The sequence below is a fragment of the Tenrec ecaudatus genome, chromosome 12, assembly GCF_050624435.1.
Source record: "Tenrec ecaudatus isolate mTenEca1 chromosome 12, mTenEca1.hap1, whole genome shotgun sequence".
Taxonomy (NCBI): Eukaryota; Metazoa; Chordata; class Mammalia; order Afrosoricida; family Tenrecidae; genus Tenrec; species Tenrec ecaudatus.
The window spans coordinates 113,802,722-113,821,980 of NC_134541.1; the positions used below are offsets into that span (position 1 = coordinate 113,802,722).

At 54.0% G+C, this 19,259-nt stretch overlaps 1 protein-coding gene across 2 annotated transcripts in view; it reads left to right on the forward strand.

Annotated features, from left to right (window-relative positions):
• The window catches only part of XYLT1 (xylosyltransferase 1), a 330,985-nt gene that overhangs the window by 95,846 nt on the left and 215,880 nt on the right, over window positions 1-19,259 (forward strand). Inside the window, exon 2 of one of the 2 annotated variants that reach the window (XM_075564553.1) lies at window positions 12,659-12,697. The exons of the other annotated variant lie outside the window; for it this stretch is intronic. Coding sequence (XP_075420668.1) covers window positions 12,659-12,697 — 39 coding nt within the window. The remainder of the gene's footprint in view (window positions 1-12,658; window positions 12,698-19,259) is intronic. 2 annotated transcript variants of the gene reach the window in all.

The window sequence follows — 19,259 nt, forward strand, 5'->3', positions numbered from 1 at the left end:
CTTAGTGTTGGTTTTTCATGTCACCCCACAGCTCCTTGGATCTTCCGTCAGTGAGTCAAATCTATTCTTCAGATGTTCTCAATATTCAAGTAGGATATAGGCTCCAGGTCCTTTTTTTTGGCTCTTGTGGACTTGTAATTTTCATCAACTTCAACCTGAATTTACATCTGAGCAATTGGTGGTCTGATCCATACCCAGCCCCCATATTGGTTTTGGCCAGTGATACAGAGATTCTCCAATTTCTCTTCCTGTAGGCGTAGTCACTTTTATTCCTGTGCATTCCATCTGGCATAGTCCATGTGCAGAGTCAGTGTTTATGCAGAGTCAATGTTTATGTTGTTGTTGAAAAAAGGTATTTGCAACAAAGGAGTCCTTGGCCTTGCAGGATTCTGTCATGCGACCTCCACCTTCCCATCTATCACCGAGGCCATATTTTCCAACAACTGTTCCTTCCTCGTTTCCACATTTTTAAAAATTCTAGTCAATGCATTGTTTGATCAATTTCAGATGGAAGGAGTTGGTAGAATTTTCCAATTTTTTTTTCAACGCTAGCTTTTAGTGGTTGCTCCGTAAATCTGAATCGTAGTTGCGTTATCTGGGTTTCCTGGTATGCCTGTCAGTATCATCCTTTCACAAGCAGCATTGTGCTTCAAGATGGATCTTGGAATGTCTTTTCTGGTAACGATGTGGCACCAGTACCAGCTCACTGATGCTTCGGATGTTGGTGCTCATACATTCTGTTCATTTTCGACGACTTCCGCGCTTCCTGTATTCCTGCTTTGTGTGCTCCGTGTTCCTTTGTTAGTGGATATTTGCAGCTGTTTCTTTCCATTTAGCGTGCTGCCCTCCTGTCAGCAAATGAAGATCCCGAAGGCTTTTATTCCATCCACGTCACGGTGGTCAACTCTACTTTGAGAAGGCAGTTCTTCCTCGGTCAGATGTTGAGTGCCTTCCGGCTCCAGGGGCCCATCTACCGGCACAGTTTCTGACAGCGTTCTGTGGGTATTCATGAGCTTTTCAGGATATCTGGGAACGTGCGTGGCTGTTCATAAGGTTGTCAGTAGCTGATTCCTTAGATTTGGAGTGGCTGTTCCGTCGTTCCCTGTCTGTCCTTAGTCTGGAAGGTTTGCTAAAACCTGTGCACCATGGATGACCCTGCTGGTATCGGAAATACTGGTGCCTTATTTTTGTCCAGCATGACAGCAACATGCAGGCCACCACAATAGGAGAAACTCGAGAGACAAGTTATATGTATGCGCGTACGTATATGTATATGCTGAGTTGTTTGCCGTCCCGTGGCAGTGGTGTGAGTCACAGAGTGGAACTGCTCTACAAGGTTCCCTGGCTGCAAAGATGACACCCTAGCAAACCATGCAGGGTGTCCATGAGTTCGAGTCTATGTGATGACACACACACTCCCTTGATTTAAGCAGGTCTCCAGCCTCTTCTCGGGGGGGGGGGATGGGGGGCACTGAGTGTGCTTGGGACTGTCAACTTTGAGATCAGCACCCATTCGCACAACATCGACTTCATGTATGTATGCATACACACGTAAATATTATTCTGTATGTATGCGTACACACGTAAATATTATTCTATATTATCCATACACGTGTGTGTGTGTGTGTGTGTGTGTGAGAGAGAGAGAGAGAGAGAGAGAGCGAGAGTTGTGTACCATGTAGGGCAACTCAAACTGCATCCAAGTATTTTGACTGCTACTCGTTGTGACCTCATTGAAGATGGGAGGCGTACACAGCTCTTGATTTGGGGTGGGCCCTGCAGACCCTCAGATGCTCAGCTCCCCCTCTGTCAGGGACGAGTGATGCTGAGTAAAGGGGAAGCACCAGCATGCCCGTGATGTCTTCTGAGGCATCTTTCCAAGGTCAAGGTGTCGCATGAAATCCACTAAGACTCTCGACTCCGTGACCACGCTGCCATAGCACCCCCAGAAGGATAGAATGGGGATTCATTGAAACAAAACACCCTCCTGTGACTGCCAGTGCCTTGTACAGACCCCGTAAATGACAGCTGTCATCTCGGCCATTATCATTGATGCCCTCAAGAAAGACCGAAATGGCCAGTGATTTTACGGTCACAGGTAAATCTCTCAAGTGACTCCGAGATGATTTCAGAAAGTCATCTGAAATGATTGACTGTATGTCCTGAACCTCATGCTGCTATTGCTTGTAGATCCGGAAAATCCATAGCATTTATCTTGTTGCTTAATTAGTAAAATGGAAAGTTTATCCCCAAAAAATACACTGTAAAGGAAGAAGAAGATTGTGGAGTCCAGTAGAAGACAGGGAGTCTCTCCCTGCTGAAACCTCCTGACTTCTGGTTGGCCTCTAATGGACGCTGGCTGTCCCTAGCTGGCTGTGCCCTGGTGCACACCTGTGTACACAGCTTCTCCCCAGCCCGGGCAGGAGGCATTGCCTCCTGAGGCGTGCAGCCTGGGCACAGGATCTCCAGCATCAGCTGCCTCTCAGTGCCCTGAGATCATGTTTCCTCTCCCCGTGGCTTGAGTCAGCAGTTCTGTGTGTGGCCTCTTGGAAATGGTCCAGGCATGCTGCTCTGCTGAATCACAGTTTCTCAGAGCTGGGAGATGGCACATCTTTGAACAAAAGATGCCCTGGTTTGAGGCCATTGTGAGGGGCCCTGCGGAGGTGGAAATGAAGAGAGTAGCAGGGAGAGATGCACCTAGAACTTAATTTCAGCAAAGAAGGAGTGAACCCAGGTACTTAGTATTGAGAAACTTGAATTCTAGGCTGAATTCTTTGTGATCCAAAGTGTATGTACCCCTTGGGAAATTCACATCCCATCACTGGACTTCTGGTGACTCCCAGGAAATGACAGGTTTGGTCCTGGTCAGGGATGGGTATAAGTGGCATCTCACAGGGAACTGCAATCCATTGGCAATGTCTGCTCATAGGGCTGTGCTGAGGAGTTGAGGCTAAAGGATAATTTAGTAATGTCTGCCTGGGATACCGTATAAGGAGGCAGCTGCCCACCTAGCCTAAGCCTGTGTCAAGATCCCTTTCTTGCATTCACGATTTGGGGTCCTGGGGCTCAAATCTGAACTACTTCCTCCTGGGGCAGAAAACTAGCCAGCAGTCCCAGGAGCCGTGAAGTGGAACCTCATGCCCGAGGCGCTCTGGGTAGTGTTGGCAGGACTGCCAGCAGCATTGGATCCAGTTGGGCTGCCAGCCGTCTTGGCAGCCACGACCTGTCATGCAAAATTGATAGGTGTCTCGGCCTGTGCCCGAGTGAGGAAAATTGTTAGGGCAAGCCCAGGGTGCGGCTCGTGTCTGCAGCTCCTGGCGTCCAAACTGAGCACAAGTGACCATCTACAGAAGGACGTGGGGCCCTGGCACATCGGGCTAGCACCACTCGTCTGCCCCTGCTGGGTGGTGGCTGCATTTTCTCGGTTCTTTCCTGGACACGTGGCATGTCTTGTCTGTGGCCCGGGAAGGCCCGCGAGCTGAGAGAAAGCAGGACGTTGTTAAACGATCGTGGTTGTCTCTTCCAGAAACCTGCGAGCGTGACTCACCCAGTCTGTGCCAGTGCTGAGCAAGCTCGGGCATGCCCCGGGGATCATGCAAGGGGTCTGGCATCAGTAGTAATAGTGGTAGCAATCGTGGCAGCAGTTCGAGGAGCCCTGGTGGCATAGTGGTTAGGCATCTGGCTGCTAACCGAAAGACCGGCAATGCAAAACCACCCCGCCACTCTGTGGGAGAAAGATGAGGCTTTTGACCCCCATTACCAGTTACCGTCTCAGAAACCCATGGGGCAGACTCTGTAGGGTCACTAGGAGTCAGCAAGTTAAGTAATTTGCCTTAGGACCCACAGAAAAGAAGTTGCTAGACCTGGGCTGTGCAGCTTCTGATTTCATTCCCTGCCCCTGTGGCTTCCTCGTGCCAGCTGCTCCTGGGACTGCGGATTAGTGTCTCACACTCACATGGCTGATCCTATTAGGAAGTGACGGGACGCTGGCTGTGGTTCTTCCAGGACAGTTTAGGAAGTGACGGGCAATCTGCAAAAGAAGCCCAGAGTTTCTGTCTCAGGAGATGGGCTGCCTGGAGGCCAGATCCCTCCCTCACAGTGTGTGCCGTGTCCTCCACGGCTCCGTCGCACCCTGGACTGCCGATGCCGATGCCGCACTCCGAGAGCTGGGGGGAGGTTTGAATGAAGTTCCATTGGCAAAACTCCACCCCTTAGCTCGTGTCTGGATGACTGATGGTATCGACAAGCCCTGCGACCCTGTGCACTCCACCTTCCTGCAGGACATGAGGGGACAGGGGGCGGGAGGGCAGTTGCCTGCGCTGGCCAAGCAATAGCCACGCGGACAGGAGCTCTGTGTCACCTTGCAGGAATGTATGTCCAGGGTTGCCGCCCCTCCCTCTTCTACAAGACACGTGAAAACCCTGGTTTTGCTTGTGTAGCATCCACATTTCAAAACACTGCCAGTGATTTCAAAGATAGTATCAATGCCCCGGGCCAGAGACACCATCCCTGCTCCATCCAGGGTCCACTGGCTGGTCACCTTGCCCCCACCCCCACCCCTAAGCCTCGATTGAATCTGTGACGTAGATGTATTAAACATGTATTGTTCTGAGAATGCAAACTAGCCTAGTGGGTTACAAGTTGGGCTGCTAGCCCTGAGGTCAGCAGTTTGAAACCACCAGCTGCTCCACGGGAGAAAGATGAGGCTTTCTCCTCTCATAAAGAGTTAGAATCTCGGAAGCCCCAAGTTCAGTTCTATTCAGTCCCGTTGGGTTGCAAAATGGACTCCGCGGCAGGGAGTTTGGTTCTGGTCGGGGTTGAAACCACTGGGAAACTTCTGAAGGTAGACCAGAGTGTGATCTACACGATTGAGCTCGCTAGCTCGCACCCAAGCTGGGGGGACTCGCTGCAATAATCCCCGAGTTTCTGAGTGTTTGCGGCATCTCGTACCTCCCAAGGTTGGGTGATTAAGGGTCTCTGCAGTATTCCCAGGCGCCCCCTATGCACACGAAGGCTGGAGAGTGGGTGAGGAAGAGCGGAGGGGAGTGGATGCCTTTGAATGATGGTGGACTTGCACTTCGGGAGACTGGATGAATCTGTCTTGGAAGCACTACTTCGCAGTGAGGATGGTGAGCAGCATCTCGTGCCGCTTGCACACCAGTTCCTGGAGGAGGACATCTGTGCGTGGTGAAGCAGGGGCTCAGGGACAAAGCTAAAGGCCCTTGATGAGGTGGATGAACAGGGTGGCTGCCACGCTGGGCTGAGACACAGCGACAGTGGTGAGGGTGGCACAGGACCAGGCAGTGCCCTGTTCTGTTAACATGCGGGGCGGGGGGGTGGGGTGGGGGAGGCTGATGAGTCTGAGCTCGCTCCGTGGCACACCACAGTCACCACCCAGGGGTAGAGCTTCCTTGTGGGATTCTGCAGCTCTGTTCAGGGGTCTGAGCTGAAAATGTGGAAGGAATGAAGAGGAGCGAAGGGACCTATCAGCTTCTGAAAGTTTGAACACACACACACACACACACAAAAGGAGAAGTGGAGAGAGGGATGAGAGAAAGGGGAACCCAGCAGTGTCAGGGTCCATGCCTGACTGCCCCCATCTCCCCTGCCCTCTCTCTGACCTTTCACTTTGCTCCCCTGACTCTGTGGGCAGCTGAGCTGGCGCTCCGAACAAGGTGTGAGCTACACAGTGCTGCCTTTGGCCTCTCTTGGGGGACAAGGAGAGAGGAATGTGTGTGGGGGGGCACCCTTGTTCACCAACAGCCATCTGTGTGTTCATGCCCTGCCTGCACTCAGCAACCCCTGGCTCCAGAGAAGCACCCTCTCCCCCGCCCCTCCCTGGAATCACCCAGCACAGGGATGAGCATCCCCCCTACAGGAGCTGAGCAGGGGCATTTCCCTAGGGGCGGGGGGACACCTGGACCACATATGGTGGGAGAAGCAGGGACAGCCACCAGCTGGCGGCCAGCACAGACATGTCCCGGAGACACGGCATGAGAACACCCCCTCCCAGAGGGCCGTGTGCGCCTCAGACGTCAGGGGGCGGCGGGAGTCAGGGAGGGTCCTGCTCTTGGTTTCTCCTAGACTGGCTTTGTCACCTGCAGGCGTTTCCATCTCCCAGTTCCCACGGTGTCGGTAGGACTTCTCATGTGTCTGTGTACATAGGAAACCCCCAAGGTGTTTCAGAAAAAGGCAGAGTCTTTGAAGCCTTGCCCAGAGGTCTTGGGCTGGGAAATCAGACTCGTTAAGAAGCACGGGCCACTTACACAGAACACAGTCCAGGTTCCAGCCCTGCTTAGTCCAGTGTGTTGGGAGCAAATGATCCTTCCCGGGGCATCGGTTACGCGGTCTGTCCAGGCGGGAGTGCGATACCGCCCTGGCAGGCTTGCACGCGAAGCAGGCTCCACGAGCGTGGTTCACTTAGCAGCTGCTGGCAGCTTGCAGCGCAGAGGCACTGAAGTGCGGGAAACCTGGCTGTGGAGGGATGCATCTGAGCCTTCATGCGCCTGGAAGAAGAAAACAGAGCCGAGGTTACTGTTGAGATTCTAAGGAGGAAGATGAGGCTGACTGCGTTCATAAAGAGAAACCCTGTTTATGGGGCAGTTCTACTGAAATTAGAATCCACTTGAGGGCAGGGGTTGGCCGAACCATGTGCTAAGGAGCCCTGAATGGCCTGGTGGTTAAGTGAGCGCCCCCCCCCCCTGCTGTTACGCCTCTCCACGGGCAGGGGATGGCGGGGGGAGACAGGGGAGTCTGTGTCTGTACAGGTGACGGCCTTGGAAACTCTGGTGCAGTTTGTTCCCCTCTGTCCAGTAGTGTCCTTGTGACTCGGAATCAGTTCTACAGCACTGGGTTTAGTCCAGGTCCTGGTCTCCTTGAGAGCTCGCGGCAACCCAGCACCTCAGGGGAATCCCTGGAGGTGACAACTGCCCTTCTGCAGTAGTTTACACGGGGACATTGTTATCTCCCTTAGCCCATGGTGACCCTTTGCACAGCCGTGACACACTGCCTGGCTCAGCGCAGTCCCCGGGGTGGGCTGTAGATCAGCCCACCATCCCGTAACCCCAAAGGCTTTCATCAGCGGGCTTCCAGAAGAAGGTCAGCACTGGTCCTCAACTGGAAGTTCCGCTGAAGCCTGTTCATCGCACAGCAACACGCGAGCCTTCACTGGCCAGTGGGTGGTGGCTGGGTGCTTTCTTACCTTGTGGTCAAAGTCAAGGACCAGAGCAGCCTTCCCTTGGCTGACACGCCCACCTCCTCTGTCCTTTGTCATCCCTTCCCAGCTGTGCCTGACAATAAGGTCTTTGACCCTGCCTGAGGAAGTACGGCTACTGAGATGGTCTGACCCTGGCTTCTGACTGGTCTTACAGGCCAGGCATGCGAGATGCAGACAGGGTTCCTTTCCCCCCGCCTGACACCTCTTATTTAAGCAGCCTGCTTTGGGGATTAGGGATCAGGGCATGCACACAGCCAGTGTCCACTCACTTCTCACACCTTTCCAGTACCCTCAGGCCTGGTCCTGGTCAACAGGCTAAACTCAGGACACAGGTGTGGGTTGATCTGGCTCTGTCTACATGGACCCCCCCACCCCCACCCCACCCTAGCAGTGGGGCTCCTAGCACCTGTGCTCCTGTCTGTCACCCATGGCCATTCCCTTTAACAAACACAACGGCAGGTGCTCAAAGGGACTCTGGTCTTTGGCCGGGTGGGGCTGTTTTCCCTGTGGGTGTTTCTTTCTTTGATTCATCCTCCCCCCTGTAAGACCAGGTCTGCCTTCTTCAGTGGGAAATAAGGCAAATGGCTGTGGTTGAGTCAGTTCTGACTTGCAGCGACCAGTGTGTCCCGGAGTAGACTGTGGCATCTGCATTGCAGTGGCTGGTTTGTCTCTGCCTATGTGGGAAGAGTCGAACCTCTAACCTCACAGTAACAGCCAAGTGTGTTAGCTCTCCGAGAACAGGGCCTGTGGCAGTGGCCCACCGTGTACATCTCCCGCCACATTCCCACTCATAGCGACCGGAGTCAATGACCTTCCCCTTATCCCACAGACTCGCCGTCGAGGTCTCGAGTATAGGGCTCAGAGTTTGCACTCTGCCTTCAACCCATATTGACTGGTGACCAAGGTCAGGCCACGAATGTTTTGGACCATCAAGGTCCTCCTCTTCACGATCTGCAAGGTCGGCAGTTTAAATCTGCCAGCCACTCCTCCGGACAAAGATGAGGCTTTCTGTGCAAGTAAAGATTTACAGCCTAGGGAGCTGTTGAGTCATTGAGGGTTGGATTGACTCTGGGGCAGTGGGTGTTGTTGTTGTTGTTGTTTGGTTACTAGCTGGGCACTTAATTTCCTGGGTCATTTGGGGCACCTGCCTACCTGTATCGCCAAGTATCTGAAGGTGTGCTGTGATAGGCTAAATGGAGCCTTCCTGGTCACTGGGATACAGGCCCTCCTCTTCCTCCGCCTCCTTCTCCTCCTGGGACCTGCAGGCTATCGGGGCATACGCTCCTCAGGACAGACACCGAGACAGAAGCCGTCCCAGTCAGGCCTGAGTCCTGCCGGCCTCTGACAGGCCGCCTCTGCTGCCCTCCCAGTGGAGGAAGCAAGTCAGGTAGCCCCGCCCGAGGCCAAGGGGTGGGCAGAACTGGCTGCCTCTGGTCGGAAGCACTGCACAGTCACATGGCCCAGGGGTGTGGATGGAGGGGTGGTGAAGGCAGAGCCAGGAATTCCATCCACTCTTCCCCATTTGACTTCCCCACTTTGGCCCTCTCAGATGATCGGAGATACTGAATGATGTGCATTCAGATTCTGCTGGCTCTCCCAGTAACATCCCAGCATGCTACGGACTCCCCCTGGCCTGCGGAACCTGTCCTCTGACGGACAGCAATGGACTCCACTGTAAACGAGAGCATCCCAGTTTAGACAGAAGGGTGGATCAGGCAGACAGTATCATTGACCCGGTTCCGCTTTGTTAGCCTTTCCAAATCAGGAGGATGCTGCTGAAAGCCAGACCTGGGCTGGCAGCAGCTCCTGGGGCCCACTGGGCTGAGCCTCTGCGTGAGGCTTGTGTTTGGGGGATCTCAGGAGCAAGGCTTTCCTGGCAAGCGCATCCCATGGGTTGATGACGAGGCTGCTCGTGTCCTTTCTCCTCTCTCGACTCATTCCTGGACATACTAAATAGATCCCTGCTATGGCTTTGCCTCAACAGTGAAGAAACGTAAGCCCCAAGTCTTAGCTACACCTAACACTCACTACACACAGTGTGGGCGTATTCAGCTGAACTCATTTAAGGAAGTACCCACAAGCCCTGCGTGGAGCATGTCCAGGAAGGAAGTGGACTTAAGAAGGAGGCTGGTGTTTGGGGGTCTGAGTTGCAAGCTTCATACCTTCTGGCCAAAATGGGGGGGGGGCTCTCCATGGAGAGACAGATAGAGGGGCAGCCTCTGCTGGCGTTCACCCCCAAGGCCTGCCTCTCCCAGCAGGTCATAGGTCTGGAGGACCATCCTGCTTCCAAACGATGGCAGCAGGCCTTGCCCCAGCGTGCTCGGTGGAGCGGTGGCAACCGGAAGTCGAGTCCACTCTTCCTGGGCAGGTGCTGCAGAGACTCCATGCAAGAATGGCGACCGTGGTGACCCTCCGTGCGGTGGTCTACAGAAACGGACGCTGGGTTCTCAGCATCACAGCTGCCGCTTCCGTGTTGGGAAGCAGCTCCAAAGGGCTCCAGGAGAGAGGCCCGGCTACCCTTGGTGTTCTCTCTTCCGCCTTCCATTTTCACGTGCATCTAAAATCAGGGCATTGCCAACCATAATGGCCTTTCCCAGTGTTTGGTTTTTTCTCCGTGACGTGTCCCAAGTGAGCAAGCTGACATACCTGTTTCTAAGGAACGTCCTGGTGGTATTTCTCCGAAGACTTTTCGCTCACTCTTTTTAAAAAATCATTTTCTCCGGGGCTCGTGCAGGTCTCATCTCAATCCATGCATCCACCCGCCGTGTGAAGCACGTTTGTGCCTAGGTTGCCGTCCTCGTTGTCAAAACATTTTCTTTCTAATTGAGCCCTTGATATCAGCTCCTCATTTGCCCCCTCCCTACCCTCCCTCCCTAAGGAACCCTTGATAATTTATAAACTTTTTTTCATGTCTTACACCAACCGCTGTCTCCTTTCATCCACATTTCTGTTATCCGGGTCCCTGGGAGGGGGTTATATGTAGATCATTGTAATCGGTTCCCCCTTCTCCCCCCACTTTCCCCTACCCCTTCTGGTATCACTACTCTCATTTATTGGTCCTGAGGGGTTTATCTGTCCTGGATTTCCTGTGTTTCCAACTCTTATCTGTGTCCATATACATGATCTGGTCTAGCTGAATTTGTAAGGAAGGATTGGGGTCATGATTGGGGGGGGCATTAAAGTGCTAGAGGAAAGTTGTTTCATCGGTGCTATACCGCACCCTGACTGGCTCGTCTCTTCCTTGTGACCCTTCTGTAGGGGGATGTCCAGTTGTCTACAGATGGGGTTTGGGTCTCCTCTCTGTCCTCCCCTTCTGGCAGTTCAGAGAGCACTCTGCATTCTTCCCCAGGGCCAGTGTGAGCACCTCCTTTCTTCTTGATCTGCTACCCTCCAGCTTCCCGTGCCTAGGAGGCAGCCAGGGGCTGCGGCCCGCTTCCGTTTCCCGTGCGCTGTCTCCTTGTGCACAGTAAAGGCCGGCTGGGGCTGGTGGTAATTGCGTGACTTCATCCTAGAAGGCTGTTGCATCGCTGTGGGAGACAGCCGGTGTGTGCAGCCTGGTGTGTCCTGCAGGGTCCTCACTTCAGGCCCGGTTCCGTCAGAGGCAAATCCAGGCTGTTTTCCCCGGATTGGTGGGCTCGAGGTGGTTCGATTTGGAGCAGACACAGCACAGACAGAAACAGTCCTTACATACCAGCTTTCCTGTCGTCCCCCCCCCCCCCAGAGACCCCCGTGACAACCACCGCCCTCCCCCTTCAGCTTCTCCCCCCTTTCCACCTCACCCTTCCTGCACCCTGCAGGGAACTCCCTTCAATTGGCTTTTGTAGAGAGTGAATGAAGAGGAGGCTACTGGGAGCCCCTCTGCCCCCCCACCCCAGAAGCCTCTTCCCCTATTCCCATAGAAAGTGCTACTCAAGCCAGGGGAGTGGGGGGTGGCTCTCTTTCTCCGCCTCAGTCTCCTCTTTCTCTCATCTGTTTGTTTTTAGGCATTTTTATCGTGTTTGAGGTGAACTTTCACACCACACATTAGGTTCCCATTTAACAGCTGCTGTTCCCTTTGCTTGGTTACAGTTTTCACATTGTATCAACACTCAGCCATCCTGTTAGCTGGTTCCCCCCCCCACCTCCCCCACAGACACACACACATACACACACACACCACACATACAGAGACACGCACATACACGTACACCACACACACGCACATACCACACACACCACACACACAAGCACATACATGCAGCCACACCTGCCCCATAGACACCCCCCACGTAGACATACACAGACACCCACACACACCACAGACACACACACATGCATACACAGACACACACATGCGCATACACACATGCACACAGACACACAACACAGTCATACATGCATGCATACATACACCACACACACACGCACATACACAGAGACACACCCACACCTACCCCAGAGACACCCAACCCCACACAGACACACACACATGCATACACAGAGACACTCACGTGCATACACACCTGCACACAGACACACAACACACAGCCATACATACATGCATACATAACACCACACACATGCACATACAGAAACACAGTGACACACCTACACCTGCCTCATAGACAACCCCCTCCATGTAGACATACACAGACACACACACATGCATACACAGAGACACACACATGTGCATACACACAGACACACAACATACAGCCATATATACATGCATACATACACCACACGCACCTATACAGACACACAAAGACACACCCACACCTGCCCCATAGACAGCCCCCTCCATGTAGACATACACAGACACACACACACACACACACACACACACACACACACACGCACACCACCTCCTTTCTCATCTTTGCTGTTGGGCAGGCAGCTGCGTCCCCTGCGTCTCCTGGCACAGGGCGGGGACTCTGGGTTCCTTCTGCAGGAGAGCACGTTGCTGGGCGTGTCCTCTGTGGAAGTGCCTGGGGGCGTTGAACCGGCCAACTTGAGGTTTGTAGTGGTGTGCTCCCCATCCGCAGGGCATCCAGAGACCATTTGCCCTCCTGAGAGTGTTGTGTTCTTCCGGGTTTGTTACCTGCCTCCTGTGGGCCCCGTCTCTCCTCTTTTGGGGGTTTGAACACACTTTCTGGCACTTGACTGGTGGGTTTTGACTCGGATGTCCTTGCACCTCCTAGTATCTGCAGTCTCATGGGGTGACGCTGAATGAACAGCTCCGGCCCCTTGATCACTTGGGGGTAGGAGGAAAGGTGGGGGGGGGGGCAGCTGGCAGACTGACTCTCACTGGCTAGATGTCTCTGTGGAAGGAGAGACAGAGATGGGGCCTTCCCCATGGGGATGCCCGAGCACTGAGGATCATGAGCTTTGTTTTAAATGCTGCGGGGTTCGTACCTTCACGCTTCCCCACCACCAATGCCTGTTTCCTTCTTCTCCCCACAGGACCCACCCCCGAGCCCGCTGATCACCCTGGGGACCCAGGTCAGTGCCTGCCACGTGGTCTTTGTCACTTGTCTCTGCCTCTGTTTCCCAGACCCTGTCTCCAGAAGGCGTGTGTGTGTGTGTGTGTGTGTGTGTGTGTGTACACGCATACATCCTGGTGTCTGGGTGCCTCTCTTACCCTTGCCCGGAACCGTAGCCAAGCCTTTAAGCTAACCTGAACCCTTTGCCTCTGTTCCTCACTGATGAGGAAGCCCATGGAGGGAGAGATGCTGCCCCCCAGGCCATGGGTCTCCGGAACCAGCTGCCGGGGAGGAAGTCCTGCCCATTTGTCCGCCTGAACGTGGGCCATCCTGGGGAGCCTGGGCTGCAGGGATGTTTCTGTGGGGGGGCAGATGACCAGCCAGCCTGCTCCGAGAGGGTACAGCCCTGAGTGCCTGTGTCTGCCCTCCTGGCAGAGCAATGATGTGCGAGGTCCCAGCTGGAATGGCGCTCTGTCTGTCTCCCAGCCCTGGGATGTGGCGGGGGGTGGGGGGAGCTAAGCTTCAGTATTCCCATCCTGAAGAGCCCCACAGTCGAATCAGTGCCCACTTTGCTCCACTGTGGTGCGGATGGCAGGACACCACGTCTCTACCACGGGGTTTGCAAAGGTCCGTGGGAGACACCATCATCTTTTCACTGTGGAGTCTTGCTCAGAACGAGTGCTGGAGAAGGCGTGTTTGTGGAAGCAGTGCGATGCTGTTACCTTCCCCGCTGGATTTGTAGGGCTGCATCTTGACATGAGTACATTCCTGGGCTCCGTGCATGCGTTCCAGAGGGGGCAGGGCAGATGGATCCCCGCCGAAGCCCACCGTGAACACGGAAGCATTAGAGACTATCAAGCCCATTTGGCCATGTAAAGACCGGTCATCCTGATAGACTCTGGATCTGACTGGCAGCCATTGCCCGCCCCTTCCTCCTGGGCTCCTTGACTTCCCGATGGCATTGCTGCCTGGATCAAGGTCAAAGGGCCAGACCACTGTGTTTCCCCTCCCGTAGTTGTACAGAAGGGGTTGGAGCCATGGGGTCTCTCTCCCCATGCTCACCTCTCTGCTCATTGCCCTGGGTGGATGTCTGTCACATCTGCTTCAGGGATGACCGGGCAGGAGAGCTGGCCTGTGAAAGGGAAATCCGTGGCTTTGAAGGGGATGTCCCTGTTGGTGGTGGCCCTGGAGGAAGCCTTGTGTGTGATGGAGCAAAAGGTTGGCCAGCCCTGGACCATCTGGCTCTGGTCTGAGTGCCTTCCACCCTGAGCTTCATCGCCCCCACACTCCCTCGGGCAGTGAGCTGCTGTGAGTCAGAGGGCTTCTGCCAGCTGCTTTTCAGTCGTCGATCTCTAGGACTTTCCTCCTAGTCTCTCTCCATCTGGAGCGACATCCGTTTCTTCTTTCGGTGTGTCTGTCTTCTGGTCTGGGTGTCTCTGGACTTCTGCTGTTCCCGGATGACTATACTTGTCTCATGTGAATTGCACTCCTAGTAAGTCGCCTGCCTGTCCATTGCCCCCACACATGAACTTGCACTGTTTTTAGGAAGCAGGCTCATTCCAAGCTCACAGCCCTCCATCAGTGGTCACGTTGCACCACCCCCGCCCCCAGGACATTTGACAGTGTCTGGAGGGAGATGGGTGTTGGGTGTTATTACAACTGGGTGGCAGGTACCTGCTCTCCCTGGGGGTCTCAAGAGGCCGGGTGTTTTGTCTGGCATCCTGCCGTGAGTGGTGCCCCCACCACAAAGGTTCCAGGTGTCCATCGACAGTGCCGTCTCCAGCAAGACCAGCTGTGGACTCACAGGGGGATGTGCTGGTGAGAGTTTCAGGTGAACATGCAACCACAAGATGGAGTGGAAACGCCCCTCGGGTGCCTGGAGAAATGGTCCAAACCTGTCTCCCTGCCCCAGTCTAGAGGCATGTGCTGTGTGTGGCTCTAGCGCATGGCTTCTTGGGTGCTGTATCATCCCCAGCAAAAAAGCTCACAGGTGTCCCAGACAACCTTGGGCCAACAGCATGTGTCTTACACCAGGCCATGCAACAGCTGCCTTCGGGTGTCACCTTCCCAGGGGGCATGACCCAATCCGTCTATCAAGACTCATTGAGAAAGGGACATTGTGCACCCTCAGCTTTGACCAGCTCACTGGGGGGTGACAGCTCCCCCCTTCCCCGCCCTCACACCCAGTTCAGCAACTGTTCTTGGGATCTAGCCTGCTGCTCTGGGGCTGCGATGGCCCCAAGCATTGCCCACGCATTGCCAAGAGGTGGGCGTGGCTGAGGTGGGTGGAGACTCGGGGGCCCATAGATATCAGACTCTGCCGTCTTTTCCTCTGATCTGTTTCCCCAGAAAATAAAGTTGCCCCAACTGGTACGAAGAAGATCTGCTAAGGATCAGGCAGTGCTGGAAAACAGACTTGAACAGTGCCACACAGGACCCATGATATAGATAGAAAGACAAACAGAGAAGCAGGGAGGCATGATAGGTAATGGAACCCAGGATCCATACAGAGAGACAGGAAGACAAACAGGTAGGCAGGTCGGTAGACAGGCAGGTGGGGTAAATGATGCTTTGCTCGGACACATACTGTAGAGTACTAGATGGATAGACAGGCGGATGGATGGATGGATGGACAAATTTGGCAAGGCTTGTCGACAGTGGACCTGGTAGAAAATGTATTGTGAAACAAAACAAGAAAATATCTCCCTGTGCATCAATAGTGTTTTGATAAATTTAAATGCTCACAATTTGAATCTCTCTTTCTCATCGATCCCCCAAGATTAGTTTATCATTTCTGAATCCACTCCAATTGGCAAGGCCCCTTGTCATTTAATTTTAGCATCTCTGCCTGCCTGCCTGGTCCCAAATAGCATTTCTGTCAATGAGTTAACGGCCTCTCCTCAAGCACAGAGATACCCGGGGCGCAGAAAGCACGGGATCCTTTTGTGGATCAAGCCTGGTTAAGCTGAGTGTTTGGGAGGGTGGTTCTCCTTAGAGGGGGGTGGTGGCCCTTCTTTTACTTGCACGGAGCCCTCTCAGGACCTGTGGGCGCAAGGAGGTCCAAGGAGGGACGTACCTGGGACTGCTCAGCTTTTAAAGCCCAGCTAGATGCCTGCATTTCTGTGATCCACTAAGGGTGTACCTTGGGGGTGGTGGTGGTGGTAGGGGACTCCATTTCTATGGTGCGTTATTCTGGGCAGACAAGAGAAACAAATTCATAGACACACATATGTATTAGACACACGTGTATGAGAGAGAGTTTTATATAAAGGGTAATTGTACATTAAGAATACATTTCAACCCATGTCCAGTTCAAGCCCAATATACGTTCAGTATTAACCCATATGTCTGATACCAGTCTTTAAAGTCCTCTTCTGACTCATGAAACACATGCAATGACTGCAGGATGATCACAAGCCAGTGGGTAAGAAGTCTTTGGATCCAGGGGCGTTCTAAGTCGCTCAGGGCTTGCAGGGTTCTCTGCATGCCCCCTCCAGTTTCCAGAGGTCTGGTTACATCAGGGTAGGTTCACGTGGCTTCTCCAGCTCCCAGGGAATAGCGCCATGTGTCTTGTCAGTAGAGCATCGTCTCAGAGAGTGAGCAGAGAGAGAGACAGTGTCTCCCACCTCCAAGAAGGAATACTGAATTTCCCAGAATTCTCAGGGGAAGGCCGTGCCCACACAGAGGCCTCACTGTCTATGATCCGATTGACAGACTAGACTCCACCCCTTCACTCTTAATCCTCTCAAATTGACACCAGATTATGTAACTACCACGTACGGTTTACAGGTGAGTCCAAAGGCATGAGGATGTGAAGCAGTCTCAGGATTAAAATCAGGAATAGGTGCGAAAGGAAATGAATATATGAGGAATTGTTTCTATGCGAATTCACTGATCCATTAGCTTATTCAAAAAAGTAGACACTGGGCCAGATGAGCCAGATCGTGAGCTTAGGATACGACGGTGAACAAGACAGAAGGTTTCCAGCCTCGGAGTCTCCGCTGTGGTGGAAGGGGGTCAGGCAGCAAGCAGACAGATAATTCAGGAGTCACTGGTGAATGGGGAAAACAGGCAAGCTTGCTTGTAAGAAGGACAGGCGGGCTGGGGCCCTTCAAGGGAGTTCCTTGCCAGGGATGAGATTGGAGCTGAGGTGTGAGCCCAAGGTTGGGGCTGGGGGTTGAAGAGACGAGGTTAGGACTAAGGAGGTGGGTTTGTGCTCCGGAAGTGAAATGTGAGCCCAGAGCTTACAGCTGAGCAATGGTCACCAGGCCAAGAGGTGAGGGTTCCGAAACGGGGTTTGCGTGTTAAGTCGGGGCTTTTATCCCAGTGAAGCCTGTGTTCCTTAGAAGTGGCTAAAGTGTGGCACTATTCAAGCAAGAGGCACCCTTTGTGTCATCGTTGTCCTTGTCCTGTCGAGACGGATAGATAGGGAATTACCTTTTCCGGGCGCTGAAGGTGAGCTGCTAAGCGGTGCAGGAGGGAAAGAGGCTTAGAGCCGTCCAGGGCCTTCTGTGTGTGGGCAAGGTGAACGGTCCAGGGCAACTCTGGGCCCCAGCCACAGTGGCTGCTTATGGAGTTATGCCTGGCTACAGACTGTCATTAGCTAATTAACCAGCTCCAGTTAACTACGGGGTCAACTGTTAGTTCTCACCAGAGGGCGGTTTTGATCTCTGGGCAGTGATTTGGCAATGTCTAGGGACATTTTTTTTGCCACAACTAGGGTGTTGGGGTGAGTGTGTGCTACTGGCTTCTACTGGACAGAGGCCAGGGGTGTTTCTGAACATCCCATTCTGCACCGAGCAAAGAAGCAATGCTGAGACCGAGGCCCTCGGTGGAGACCCACTGTGCCCATGGACACCTGATTGAACCCTCCCTTCCTCGTGTCTTCTCGTTTATGTCCAAGGGCCCCCCGCTCCCCGATGGCCAATGTCAGACTTAATCCAGCCTCGTGGATCACCCAGAGTGGCGGGTCTCGGCTCAGGGAGGAGCACCAGCATACATGGGCCCAGACTCGGAAGATGTCCTAGGCCGGTCTTCCGGGAACATGATGGGGGAGAGCTCTCGGGAGAAGGGTTCCGGAGGGCGCACACTCAATGGGGGCAACAAGTGTGCAGAAACTGCAAACCCAGCAGCTTGTCTGGGGTCTGGCGGGGGGCCTGGCCAAGGCTCTGGCTTCTGCACCGATGGAGCAGGTAATTCGATTTTCAGGCCTGGGTGCAGCCCGCTTCCTCCGTAGGAGACCGGCCCAGCCTCCTTGCTGCAGCCTGCCTTCTCCAGGAGCCAGTCCCCTGCGGCTGGATTAAAGCGATTGCCGCCTCTTCGCCGCTCTTCCAGCTCTGGGCTTCGATTAACCTTTTCCTCCACCGAGAGCAGTTTGGGGAGCAATCACAGAGCTTCCGAGCAGCTCTTACCTGCGTCTGCAGCCCATTAATTCTTATGGTGCCCAGCATCTGCCGAGAGGACGTGGCGACCAAATTGCTTCCAGCCCATCTGCTCCTCTCCCTGCGGCCCGCCTTGAGTGAGCAGAACCTAGGTGCCGTTTGCCCAGGCCAAACACCTTTGCCAGGCTCCTGGCTCCGCTGGGTCTTGTCATGAGCCCTGCTTGCAGGGGAGGGTGCCCGGCTGGCCCACCCTGGCGGGGAGGCTGGGCGTGGGCATGGCAACGTTCTCAGGGTGGATCTGCAATCCCTTGGCCACAGGCTTCTTCCTGGCCCCGGTGACTCAGGATGAGCGGTGTGATGCAATGTTCCACAAATAGCCGGCAAGTTCCCCAAAGCCAGGCCGCACCACACCCATGGGCTGGACAGAGGGAGGATGATTGGTGTTCACGCATCCTCTTCCTGCTGTGAGCAGGCAGCGCCCACTCGGGTTCCGATGCTGAGCATCCTGACCAGCAGAGGTCGTGAAGTGCCTCAGTCGGGTCCAGTGAGCCTGGGACTGGGCAGGCAGTTCCCAGGGGACAGGTGTCTGGATGGTTGGCAACTTCTACTAGCAGGTGTTGTCCTTGAATGTTGGGTCCATGTGCCTGCACTTTGAAATGATTGAGTCTACCCGAACCAGTCACCACTCCCAACAAACGCTTCCTCACACCCACCCTCCCTCGTGGAGCCTTGCACGAGAGTGAGGACCAAGTGCCTCTGTCGATACACACTCTGGAGTCGCTCTTGCTCACTCTTCCCCCCCCCCCCCCCCCGGAACTGCTGTCATAGGAGGGTCGGTGTGTTTGACTAACGTTCACTAAGGGTTGTTGCCAGGAAGCTTCTGTATAGGGACTCTGTCCCTCAAATCCCACAAGGATCCCATAATGGCATTCCCATTTTAATAGAAGGGAGACTGAGGCACAATGAAATTAAGAGGCTTGTCCAGCTGTTACAATGGGGACGGCCAGGATTTGAATGCTGGCATTCCGACTCTCATCAGGAAACTTTAACTCCATGAAGCAGGAATTCTGTTTAGGCTCATTGTATGTACAGAAAATGGTGGCCCAGCGGGATCCGTTTCCAGTTAAAAATGGCACAGTCAGTAAGTGGGACGCCTGGATGTAGTGAAGCACCCCCCTTCATAGCAATGTTAAGATACAT